We start from the raw sequence: 13,331 nt of genomic DNA, 5'->3' as shown, positions 1-13,331 counted from the left end.
AAAAAAACAAAACAATAAAAATCAGGCAAGATTAAGTAAAATGTTAAGAATATTAAAATGGTAATGTGGTGTTAAGACTTTAAGCTGGACTTCAATTAATCACACAGATTAATTTCAAGTACGGTGACCAATTACCTCATAAAATAGATATGGATACTCAGGATACATTCTTATGTGAATGAGGTTTATAGTTCTCCCAGGAAGGCATCCATTTCTCTACGTTGACTATATGCTGACCTGAGTTCCTACGCTCCCATGAATCTCATTTAGGTTATCTAACTAGCTCAAATAAGATAATATGTACAGTCTTCTCAAATACACCTTAAAATAAAACCCAAACCTACTCAGTTTAAAAACACTGATTTATACAGTCAACTGCTGCCATAATGTCATTTTGCCAAAAAAATAACCCTTGTTAAACCACACTATGAAGAGATGACAATGGTTGCAGAGATTACATTGAAACACTCTGAATTTTGTATACTTTTTTTATTACAAGATGAAAAATCAGAAGCGTCATCATTTGCACTGAATGCAAAAGTAGGACATACTGGGGCTATGTGGAGTTTTTACCTATATATGTGGAGCCACCAAAAGCCATGGGAACACAGTCTGCTTGTATGTATCCTCTCTGCATACCTAGCTAAATATCCTGTGAAAACTACAGGATTAATGTCAAAGAATACTTCTAATCCAAAAAGTCACAAAATAATAGATTCGTAAGAAATCTTCCAGCTTGCTCTCTCATCTATTGTTTTGGAACTCCTTATTTCAGATTAAAAAAATAAATATTTGATTTATATAAGCAAAATACATGTTTGTATACCTTTAAGCGTAATTAAATGAACAAACCAAAACACATTTTTTCTTGGATATTACACTTCACTGAATTCCTATCGCATCTGCACAGAAGGAAAAAGGCTATCTGAGGAAGAAAAATATAAATCTAACTTCATGCTCTTTATATGACTACCTAAGACCTCAGAGATTAATAAAAAGAACACAAATAAACCTGACTACCAAACTTGGTTTTCAGAATTTCATCTTAGAACTGAACAGCTTAAAAATAAATGAAAATCTCTCTTAGAGACTAACATTTAACCTCAGTGTTTCCATCTTAAATATTTTCAAATCTCTGGTTGTCAAAGCTCTTTACCTCTGCATCTTCAAATTTATATTACCAGCTCGTTATTGTCCCTTAAAAACTCATACAAAAATTAACTTGAAAAACACACAGCATACAGTGTTAAAACCACCTCCAATCTAGACAGGTCAACTGTTTCACTGAATTGCTGTTTACTTTCAAACTTACTTAGAAGAGATAGACTTACAGAATTTCCCTACAACAGCCATAAATAATTGTGAGCTACTCAGATTCATGGATTAATTCTTTCCTTCTGAAACTGATGGAGTACTAAGTTACTGTTTCCAGCAGCAAATCTACTTTGATTGAACTCAGCTTACTTCTTTTTTGACCTGATTTCTGATACAATAGTGCTTATATTGATCACTATGCATCTTGTACACTCAGTGAGGACAGCAACAGTTGCAGCAAAAGTCCTAGAATACATGTGCAAAACAGGCTGTGATGGAGAACACAAAAGACAAGTAAAAAGCCAGTAACTGGGCCAAGTTACTCCTTTCAAGTTTTGGTTTCTGTCATGCAAATCTCCTTAGTCTTTGAGAGAAAGCTTAAAAAGACAAATGTCTGGAAGCATTCCCTTTCCACCCTTTGGAGATTTCAGCTCTTCTAAAATAACATTGCACAAAACTTAGCACAAAAGGATAAGATAGGTGATTCTGCAATGACTAAATGCAGCACTATGTGGGAGATTTGGCCTTTGTTCATTTGTGCATTTGAAGAATTGTTAATTGGATAAGAACAGCCCTTGCACACTTGTGTAAGTAATGTTCTACTAATGAATATCTGGGCAGACAGCAAGAAATTAATAACTTGTGATCCTAGAAATGTCATTTCTCCAGATAGCACCTCCTGATACAATTTCATTTGAGTCCATGAGTGTCTGTGTTGCTCAGTCCTGCAGAATGAAGCAACGTAGATAGAATGAGAAGAGATGATGCTTAACCCTCACTAGTTAAATTTTTAAGTACCTTCTTGCTGGAGTTTCGGTGTCTCTTAAAAGCCCATCAGCAATCCTCACCACTGTACAGATGCAAAAAACTGGAAGGCATGCCTACCCTAACATACTAGTAATTGTTCCATTGCTCACATCTGGATTACTGTAACTACTTTGTTAATTTTTCAACAGTTCTAGCAGCAGAGATGAAGCTAAAAGGGCTCTTGAAGAAATCAAGAAATATTAGCAAACCAGCTAATTTACGAAGAGAAGAGCACTGTAAGTCTACTAATTTACTATCTTGTTCAGTTCCTGTGTTTGTATTGCAGCACAAAAGTGAAAAAACTTCTAAAAATAAAAGCATGGTGTACAACTAGTAAGACAAACACTGACTATCAGTTTTAGACTGCCTAAATTTCTTAGGTCATGCCACAGTCTTCCCCCAGACTGGCAATGCTTCACTACTAACTGCAAGGATCTCTGAAATCTTTCTGTCTTGTGAGGAACTCTGCATTTAGGAAGTCTGCTCTCCTTTCCTCACATAAGCAATGCAAGTAAATAAAGCCATTCCTGCAACAAAGTTTTACATTTAAATGACATGTAAGGTTAAAGCCTTTGCTAAAAACACTAGAAATGATATACTGCATATGATCATATCATGCCCACCATAAAGAGATCAAATTCCTCCTCGCGTCGGGCTATCATCTGATTCAGAGTCTCATCATCAGGAACTTCATCTTCCTCCTGGTCACAAAGATGGATAAAGGTATCAGAAAGAAGCTTTCATGTTCAACATAAAGTAACAGTCTGCATCAGGTCAGCACTGCACTGAGCCTCCTTCTGTCAGGACATGTGTGAAAAATTCAAATCAAAACTAAAACTTCTAACATGATCAGCAATTCAGAAGTAACACAAAGTAGACAAAATTAGAGACAATTGGGACTTATTACCACCTCCATAAATTGAGAATGAGGAAATGAGCAAACATGTAACCAGGAAATTTTGGTTTGTGGTTTTCCTGGGTCAGAAGCACAGTTAGGGCTTCAGCTAAAATACATGCATTTTTGTTCTGATGATCTACAGTACTCCCTTAGAAATATAATTCAGTACTATAAAGTCTTTCCCCTCATAGAAAGGAGACAGAAAATGTCCCAACCTAAAGAAAAAAAATTTCTTAAGGTATCACCAACAAAAAAAATGTCACTACATTGGGAGCATTCCTCTTGTCCATCATCTTCTTACAAACAGAGATATGAACCTCTGTCTTCAGATTAAAACAATAATTTCATAAAAATAGAAATCTTCTTTGGAAAAAAAAAACCAGAATCCTAGAATTCAACTAAGAAGTTATGCAGCTTTTTACAACAATTTCAATACAATCAGGTTCCACAATGTTAAGTTATTTTGAAGGTATATAACACACATATTATGCCATTTCTGCATTCACAAATAAATGATCATAGTCATAAAACAAAATACATACTTATAAAACCCTCTTTCTGGATTTCTGAAAGGCCTTTGAAACAGTCCCACACATCATCCTTATCTCTAGACAGGAGGGATATGGTTTTGAAGGGTGGACTATTTGGGGGATAAATAATTAGCTGGAGGGTTGCAGCCAAAACACTGTGGTCACTGACTCCATGTCCAGGTGGAGGCCAGTGACAAGAAGTCCTCTTCCAGAGATCTATTCTGGAACCAGTGCTCATCAACATCTTTATCAATGACATGGACAGAGGGATTTAGTGTATCCCCAGCAAGTCTGCATACAACATCATGCTGAGTGATGCAGCTGACACAACAGAAGAAAGGGATGCCATCCAAGGGGACCTGGCCAGGAATGGGAAGTGGGCCCATATGAACACACCTTCAGCAATACCAAGTACAAGATGCTTCACCTGGGTCATATGGTAAACACGGGTATGTATACAAACTGGAAGGAGAACTCCCAGAGAGAAGGACGTGCAGATTTTGGTGGTCCAGAAACTTGAAGTGAGCCAGCAGTGCGTGCTTCCAGCTTGGAAGAACAACTGCATCCTGGACTGCACCAAAAGAGGAGGTGGCCAGCATGGAGGAGGAGGTGACCACCTCTAATAGGCCCTTGTCAGGCCCCATCAGGAGTACTGCATTAGAATCTGGAGCCCACAATGCAAGAAAGACATAGAGCTGCTGGAGCAGGTCCAGAGGAGGGCCACGAAAATTTACAAAGGGCTGGAGCACCTCTCTTATGGAGAAAGGCTGAGAGATCTGAGCTTGTTCAGCACGGAAAAGAGAAAGGTCTAGGGAGACCGCACCGCAGCCTTGTATTACTAAAAGAAGATTATAAATGGGAGGAAGCAGACTATTTACACAGTCATAGGACAAAGAGAAACAGTTTTAAACTAAAAGGGAGATTTAGATCAGATGTCAGGGGGATATTTTTTTCACTCAGTGGGTAGTGAAGCACCAGCACTGGCTGCCCAGAAAAGCTGTGTATGTTCCATCCCAGGAGCTATTCATGGCCAGGCCCTGGACATCCTTCCTGATGTAATGCCAGATCTAGCAGCTGCCAACCCTGTCCATGGGAAGGGAGATGGAGATAGATATCTTCATGGTCTCTTCAACCCAAGTCTTTTTACCATTCTATGATTTTCTGAGGTAGGAAAAAAACATTGCAAAATGGGACTTCTAGTGTGTGCCTTAAGTATAATTAATACATTAATATAGTCTTTCCTAAATGCAGTGCTTATCCAAATGATGAACATTGTTCACAGTGAAAGAATAAGCTGCAGCGCCAGAGAAAAGAAGGGGCTCACCATTCCACAACCACAGTTTCAAAGACTGGGACAAACTGTCAGTGATACTACAATCTCACTATCCACTACTATAAACAAAAGATGCGACAGCTGTCTTGTAACAACTATTTTCTTTTTTTTTCTGAATAGAAACTGGTAATTACAAGTCCAATGCAAGGTTGGATACGGAGCCAAGAAGAAAAGTTATTTTTGCTGCCTTGCCCAAACATCTGAAGTCTTACCAAGAAACCCAAAAGAAAAAGCAGGGTTTCAAATGATTAAATGTAGGAAGTCCAAGTTTTCTCAGTATGTCTGAAAATCACACTATTTTAAAATATAAACTGGTTTTAGAGTCTCCTTTATATTATGCTGTGGAAAAAAAAGAGAACAAACAAACCTTGTTCAGAAAGTTTTTGGCAAAACTGAAAGAGCAAAATGGGTTTAATGTCCAAATCCATACTAAGATTTTATCTCACCAGATAACAATCTTTTAGTATGACCAAAAAAAAGAGAGAAAAATGAAATTATTTCCTTGACTGGGTGGTAAGATAATGATTACAGTTCTAATTTTGAAGTAGTCAGTCTTTGAAACTTAGTGAAAAATTAAGTTCTCCCTGAAATGTGCTCTTCTCAATTATTTCTAACATTACCTCATTTTCTTCCTCATGCTCCAGTATAGCCTGTAGAAAAGCCCTTCTTTCATGACTTGAAGACTTCTGATCAAACATTCCGGCCTGAATAACTTTTTGATCTACATTCAACTTATACTTGGCAGCAGCAAGAATCTTCTCTTCCACACTGTTCACAGTGCAGAGTCGCAAAACTCGAACTTCATTCTGCTGACCAATTCGGTGAGCTCTATCTTGTGCCTGCAAGTCCTATTAAGCAAAGAACACATGGAGGGATTTATGTAAATGTGCTACTCAAATCGCTTTCTGCTTACAGTGTGTAATAATGCTGAATTCTTTTTGTCATAAAATTAACTACCCAAACTACAGTCCACTGTAATTCACGTGGCTCACTCTCAGTTGTTTTCTTTCTTAAAAATTCATCAAATCCAGATAGGGAGAAAATAAAGAAAAAAACCTGTACATAGTGTGTATACCATAAATGCTGTAAGCTCGTGCAGTGACTGAAAAGGGCTTACGTATCTATTTTTTCTTTTCTGCAGAAAGGCTCATGACATTCCAAGCCAGAATGAACCCTAAAGTAAAACATCTCTTGATTCCAGGAAAAAAAAAGATTAGTAGCGTAAAATTAATACGTAATCTTATCTAACCAAAGGTAGTCACTAATTAATAAATATGTTAACTATAAATTATTTGATCTGTACAATAGGCTTTTACCTTTGAATAGTTCTGTTAGAACAGTTTAAATATGATCTTAAATTACTTTTAGAACGCTGCAAATAACTACTTTTTTGTAAAGCAATTGCACTTAAAATTGATAGGAGTAAAAAAGCATGCTGTAGATTACTGGGAAATAATTATTTTTATTAATTCAAAATCTTACTGATCTTCTTTGGGGGAAAAAAGAAATTCATGTACACAACGTGCTTCTATTTCAGCAAAATGCTGTCACAGTTTTCTGCTATGTCACAAAACAAATTTCTCAAAGTAAGATAATAATAAACCAGGCAATGAGTTTGCCATTTCAGTCCAGCACCCTACTTTTGATACTATTGTTAGCTCCTGCTTCGTACAATTTCCTTTCCAAGCCACATGGAATTTAAAAGCGAATTTGAAATTTGCAGAACAGCCAAAATAAACCTTTAATATTAATTTGTTTATATAATCGTTTTCAGAAGAACAGGACAGTAAAATGAGGAAATAAAAGTTTTTCCTTTTTGAAATATGCTGTTTAAGTGCTAAAACAAGTAAACAAAAGCATCTGCTTTAGCATGTTGCTTATTAGAAGTAGCAAGTGAATCTCAACCAAAAGCAAAATGAAAACTGCACGCATTTTGTGATTTAGTAATCTATTCACTAGATTCTCTAGAAAACATTCTCTAACATGAGATTTACTGCTATCCAACTGTTAAAATGTACTTGCATTAAAAATGTCTGTAAAGGTGACAGAGATAACCAAGAATATAAAGAATTAAGTGCCTTCTGAGGTGGTTTTTAAGCCTTTAAAAGTAATTGCTCCAAATTTCTCAAGCTCTGCTTTAAACTGATTACCAGAGCATCTATGTGACTGCTGCTCAAAGTTCTATGTAAAATTCTTCTATGTCTTAACCTTTATTTTTGCACTTAACAACAGTTATGTGATTAGCTTACAACTTTATGAAAGCTGAAAAGACATGCATAATCACCATAATCAGGTACTTCCCACAGATACCTATCTTCTGTTGTTACAATTATAAAATGCACTAGATGACAAAGACCAGCTTCCTCTTATTTTATTTTAATTTTAAACTGAGCAGAAGAAATATGCCACCATCAGTGTATCAAGACAAGACTAATAAGGCCATTAACTTCTTGAGACACAGCACTGATCTGCACAACTTTTTCTAAAATACTACAAACTACTGCAGAATCAAAATGGGAATACTTGTTAAAGCTCTGAGGAGTAAAGAATGAGTATAACTATAGTATTGGTACAAGGCTGCAAGACCCCTAGCTGAGAATCCCTGAAGACAGACAAAATAATTACACAAACTCAGAATTACTTCACTGATTCAAACTAACACATTTCTTGATTGTAGTAGTTTGTCTTACTAACTGCTCCCAAATGAGAATGCTGTATCAATATCATGTACCTCAGAATATAACCTCAAACTTAAGAATCAACCCCTCAAAAACATCATGAATTCTTTGCATTTTGCTTGCAGATAAGCAAATAACAATCACCTGGTGAGGATTCCAGTCACTATCAAAGATTATAACAGTATCAGCAGCCTGGAGATTCAAGCCTAGCCCTCCAGCCCTTGTACTCAGCAAGAAGATAAAGTATTGTGACCCAGGCTCGTTGAACTTCTTCAAGAGAGCAGCTCTATCTTCTGATTTTGTTGTGCCTGAAAAGTAAAAACATAACAATGTGAACCGAAATACTCTAAATACAGTGTCAATTCCTAAATGTACAGGTGGCAGTGAAATTTTAGCTCACTTGCTCTTTGTGATCTCTGCCATATTTTCCATAATAATTAATAAAATATTGCCCATGGATGTTTGTCAGCTGTTTTTACTACATTTGAGAGAAGACTGCTAAATATTTAAGGGTTTATTTTTGACATTTCAAATGTAGACTTTAAAATGTCAGCTAGCATTGCTATACTTCTTATAATTCACATAAATTTCAACCAAAGTTATTATACACAAACAGCACAGAGATGAAGCTGTGATTAATGTATCTAAGTATTTTTAGAAGTCATTTGTAAATTGATTAATCAAAATATCAGAATTTATCTTAGGAGTCATAGTAATAAGAAGAACTGAAAATTCTTAATATGTCATATCTTAAGTGTAGCTGTATATGTGTAAGGAAAAGAGAGATGGCAAGGAATTCAATTGTGGTTAAAAAAGAGATAAATTTTTAAACAAAGAACAAGTATTACACAACCTGGCAATCGCATTAACTATTACGTACTTCATCGAAACTCTACGTGGACAATCTCAGCCTGGTCTACTGATATCCTGATGTTTTTTACACTTCTGTCCGTATTAAAAAGCCAAAGAAAATCTATTTTTATACGTATTGATATATTTATGTAACACAGAAGATAGCCCACTATTACTTAAGTGGGCAACCTCGGCTTGCTTCCTAAATACCACCTAGATACTCTCTCATTTCCTTTTCCTGAACATGACAAGAAGAAAATAAGATGGAAAAGGTTCTGCACTGAAATAAAGGCAGTTTACTAAAAGAAAAGGCTATGCACAGAAGCAAAGCAAAAAGAGGAATTTATTCACTCCAACCCATCAGCAGGCTGATGTCCAGCCACTTCCTGGAAAGTACAATTCAGTATACACAGCAGTTGCTTGGAAAGACAAACATCGTAACCACAAATGTTCCTGCATTTTCCTCCTTTTCTTCAGCTTTTATAACTATGCACAGTGGCATGCAATATACATTCTGGATCTTGCGTCTGCTCCCCAGCTCTTGCTCAATGCTCACTGTTCACCCTCAACCTACAGGCCTTGGGAATGGGATAGGGGTGCAGTTTGGAGCGAAAGCCTCAACACTGTGAAGCACTGCTCAGTAAGAGCCAAAACACTGGTGTGTTATCAACAGTGTCTAGCTACAAATGCAAAACACAGCACTACGTGGGCTGCTATGAGGAAAGTTATTTCTATCCCAGACATCTACTACAGTCACACAAAGTGCTGCCAGACATGACTTGGGTAGAAAATATGATATGTGCAAAGACATACAGTAGATAGAGTTTATATGTATATATTACATTCTATCGTGGAAGGCAATCAGAGAATAGGAAAAGTTGAAAGAAAAGTTCATCTTATTGATTTATAAATTACCTGCAAAATCTCAACATTCATTTCAAAATATATGAAGTATGGTAATGTATAACATTGAAAATATAATATAATTCAGCTTTCTTAAATGGGAGCATTAGACCACTAGCAAGCCAAAGGCATAATTAGGGTTTTATTAGCATGTTACTATATGCCTTGGTCAGTTTTGACATCCTGTGGCACAACAAGATAGTACGCTTGTGTCTCAGTTTCATTACCTTGATTTATATTTGAGAAGGACAGTGTTTGAAGTTTTTATATTCATTAACACTTGAAAAGGACTAGCATACTTCTCAGTGTTAATTTTTCTTCAAAAAAAAGTATGAAGCGAACAGCCAACTTAAAATGCAGTACCCAAGAACAGTCAAAAGACCTTAAATGCTCATTTATTGATGCTGTTCTTCATATTTTTCTTATACCATTGCTTTTCTTAAAAAAGGCATTTTGGTAAGTACTGCTGGTCCTCTACAACAGCACTATGTGAGAGATAAATTGATTAAAAAGAAAAAATACTTAAGAAGGTCAGTATGAGATAGAGACACTCATCACAGAAGAAAGCCAAAATGGAAACACAGGATTTCCGCATAGGATTTTGGATTTTTATTTTCTTTCAATACTTCTCAATTATGTTTCTGTTTGTTTTTTTTCATTTAAATGTAAAAAAACACCTATTTAAATATTAAATAATTGAGGCTACTGATATTCCAGTAAAAATCAGAAGAAATCTATAGGTACCACTTTATCTGTCACTGACATTCATCTATACTGTGGAGAATGGTGATAAATCTTTAGTCACCAATCAATTAATCCCACTGGAATCTAGTCAAAACAATATCATTCACATTTATCATCAAAAGAATATTTTCAGACAACTTAGGTACTAACAACTGGATTGTAGATCTCTACATCCTCTACATTCCAGGAGCATGAGTGTTCATCAAAACAATCCCTCAGCCAAATGGTTTACATGTTAAATGGATGAAAGAAAAAGTCAAAGAGATAGGGAGAGAGACATATCTCAGATCGACTATACTAAAACCAGCAGAAGTACACCCTGCTCAGCGCCTCATGTGTAAGGACAGGGAACATTCCAGTGTAGCGCACCTTACGGGTCTGTAGTTATACTTTCACAACAAATATCCTTGCAGGCTCTTCCTTCATGGAACTGTCGAACCTGTTCACACTTGTGTAGAGTCAAATCACAACACTGGCTTACTATGAAGAGAACTTAGGTGTCCCATAAACCAGACTAACAAAGGATGCCAGTCCCTAACTTACTTATTCCGTTTTCATTCATCTTACCATCAAGACGCAAGTAGAGGAAGTTTCGAAAGGCAAAATAGTCTTCCATAATGGTCATGAGTGATGTCATTTGACAGAAAAGAAGCACACGATGGTTTGTAGCTCGTAACTTTGGTAGGATGCGATCTAGTAGCTCAAACTTCCCTGAGGCCCGATAAAGTTCAGCTCTGTTTAAGAGAAGAAGCACAGTAAATACTAGAATAAGCCTACAAATAGAAAAATTTTTAGTCATTGTCACATCACAGCATAACAGAAAGATTCACTTAAGATAAACAAGACAAATACTACTTTGTGAATTTGCTTTATATTGGTTTAATAAAAAACAAACACCCATGTGAATTCCTGCTTGGAACAGATTTTTCTTCAGTGTGGACTTACAGCCACACCTGCTTCTATGAAATTGAATTCTGTCTCACTGCGCACCAAAACAAAGCACTATTTCTTACCTAAGTAATAAGCCATTTATCTGTTAAGGCATTCACCTGGTAATTTTGCTTTCAATAGGTGTTTTCGCAGCCACAAGTTGCTCTAGAGAGGCATATGTCAAAAATCTTTCCATTCAACTACAAGAAAAAACTCCCTTCCTACTATGCTCAAGCAAAAGATGAATTCCAAACCAGACTAATACACAGAGACAACAGGAGAAGCTTTATAGGGATAAACACTTTCAACATGTACCTTTAAGCAGTCTTGCACAATGTTTAGTTGCTTTGCTTAACTGCTTTTCTTTCTCCTATACTATGAACTGCAAAACAGACTGCTAGTGCTGAAATTCAAGCCATAACTAAGAAAATGAAGAAAAGCAAAAAGGATGACTGAATCAACATAACAAAGATGTGTATCATAGAAATAAATTTCACTTTTTTCTAACCTTGACTATACCGTCCAAATACGATTTATCATTATGAACTATATAATTAAAAAAAGGTACATAATCTTCAGATATGCATACATATATAAGCACTTAGCAAAACATTAATCTGTTTAGGAGCCAAGTGGTCTAAATAAAAAACCAAGTTTTTTTTATAAAAGCAACAAGTGTCAGGTACAAGATACACACCTTTCTTCTAAAACCATCCATTTATAGACAGTTGGATGAAGAAGTGCCAAGAAAAAAAGGTCTATTTCATTTCAAATAACTAGTGTAAGAAGTGCTACTTTAATTTAGAATAAAGATGGTAGAGAAGTTAAAGAACTTGAAAGGAACAAGAAAGAAAATTCCTTATGATATCTCCAGAGAATCACTGCAATAAATTTCAGGCGTCTGGTTTCTATCTAGTTTCTAGAAAAGGGAAGGAAAGACACCATTTTACCACCTTCTCTGCCTGTTCTCCTGAAATGAATGGAGTCATAAAAGCCTCACATAAGAGGTCTAGTACTGGTTATTCTGCCTTAAATATATGTGTCCTGAATCTCCTCTGCCTTCCTATAAAACAGACAAAAAATTCAGCATGATAGGAATTCTCCCAAAGTTTCTTCACAAGCACAAGTCCATGCTGCTAAGAAAACAGTAAGCCATATGCATACATCACAGGGCTACCGTTTGCCTCTGATCAATAAGTCATCTAACTGTAAGGACTCTTCAGTATAATAAATGGTTGACCATTACACCGTATCACAGTGAGAGCTAGTAATAGTGAGGAGAATTCTCTTATATACAAGGCATCCTGATATCAAATAATTTCTACTGGGAATATAATTAAGAAAAGGAAATTTCCTATTTTTGTGAAAGTCAGGAGCTAAGAACACTTGAGCTTGGAGAGATGGAATGCTGGAGGCAAATGTAATGAACAATTTGGAATGATACGTGAACTAAGGATTCAGTTTAAGAAGTCTGCACTTCAGAATGAGAAAATGGCAAATCATTCTGCTCATCTGAAATACTGTGGAATATTTTCTGAATTTTCAAATGTACTGCATTTCAATGCGGTACTAGTGATACTCAGAACTAATATGTGCAAGGTAGATTATAGAACACTGTGGATGTGCATAATGACAGGAACAATCCTCTAAAACAGTTATCTGCTTAGCCAATGCTATCTTAACAGAGCAATTTTCAGTCTGTGTGAGAAGGACACATGGTTTCCAGCAGTCATAATGTTCTTTCCTTTTTCTTTGTAGAATTGCTTCTGAGCTATAATTTTTACATGTGTCAGACAGTGTATTCTGGAAAAGACTAGCATAGTGAGTACATCCTCCACTAAGAAGAAAAAGAAACATCTGTTCCATCCATTCATCTCTCAAAGGCTGAGACCCTGGATTTCAAATTTCCTGTTTAGTACAATATAATGGGAATGGTACGAATTAACGTTATCTGATGAATAAACTTTGTCTTGTTTCAGAATGAAAAAATGATAAAAGTTGGCCTGTGTGAAATCCATCACAAGAGAATGTTGCACAAGTGAGTTCTCAGTCATGCAGTTAGCTGTAATCAGTTGATATATATGGTACACAGTCGTTCAGAAGTGGCAAAAAGACTTTGCAAGGGTTTCAGTTTTACTATGTGGCATGCAGTAACAACTGGACATTCATCTTTCATGTTCTATTTTGTTGGCCTGGATTAGTATAACAATGGGAGAGTTATCCCTAGCTTTGAGGGGAGATGAGAAAAAGCACAAACATAGCTGTTTAGAATCAGCTATTGAGTTTTCCATCAAGCATGATAAAACATTTAGATGGATCGCCTTTGGTACATAGGGTAATAT

At 36.1% G+C, this 13,331-nt stretch overlaps 1 protein-coding gene across 1 annotated transcript; it reads right to left on the bottom strand.

The window, feature by feature from the left end:
- Positions 1–2,714: 2,714 nt before the first annotated feature.
- LOC100547348 (probable global transcription activator SNF2L2) lies at positions 2,715–10,873 on the bottom strand. Its single transcript, XM_019610455.1, has 4 exons — positions 10,627–10,873; positions 7,705–7,868; positions 5,503–5,730; positions 2,715–2,822 (listed from the first exon to the last, which is right to left on the bottom strand). Exons 1-4 carry the CDS (start codon positions 10,856–10,858, stop codon positions 2,730–2,732), a joined length of 717 nt encoding a protein of 238 aa, XP_019466000.1. The 5' UTR covers positions 10,859–10,873; the 3' UTR covers positions 2,715–2,729.
- Between the last annotated feature and the right edge of the window lie 2,458 nt (positions 10,874–13,331).

This window comes from Meleagris gallopavo, chromosome Z (assembly GCF_000146605.3).
Source record: "Meleagris gallopavo isolate NT-WF06-2002-E0010 breed Aviagen turkey brand Nicholas breeding stock chromosome Z, Turkey_5.1, whole genome shotgun sequence".
NCBI lineage: Eukaryota > Metazoa > Chordata > Aves > Galliformes > Phasianidae > Meleagris > Meleagris gallopavo.
The sequence above is the reverse complement of the archived record's forward strand: the minus strand, read 5'-3'. Positions and strand labels throughout refer to the sequence as shown.

Bases quoted from the DNA above. Each gene is read 5' to 3' on its own strand.
- LOC100547348 (XM_019610455.1), bottom strand. From the start codon at position 10,858: ATGACTAAAAATTTTTCTATTTGTAGGCTTATTCTAGTATTTACTGTG. The intron at 5,731-7,704 runs GTGATTGTTATT...TTTGCTTAATAG, and splicing joins GTGACTGGAATCCTCACCAG to GACTTGCAGGCACAAGATAG. The intron at 2,823-5,502 runs GTAATGTTAGAA...CTTTGTGACCAG, and splicing joins AGCATGAGGAAGAAAATGAG to GAGGAAGATGAAGTTCCTGA.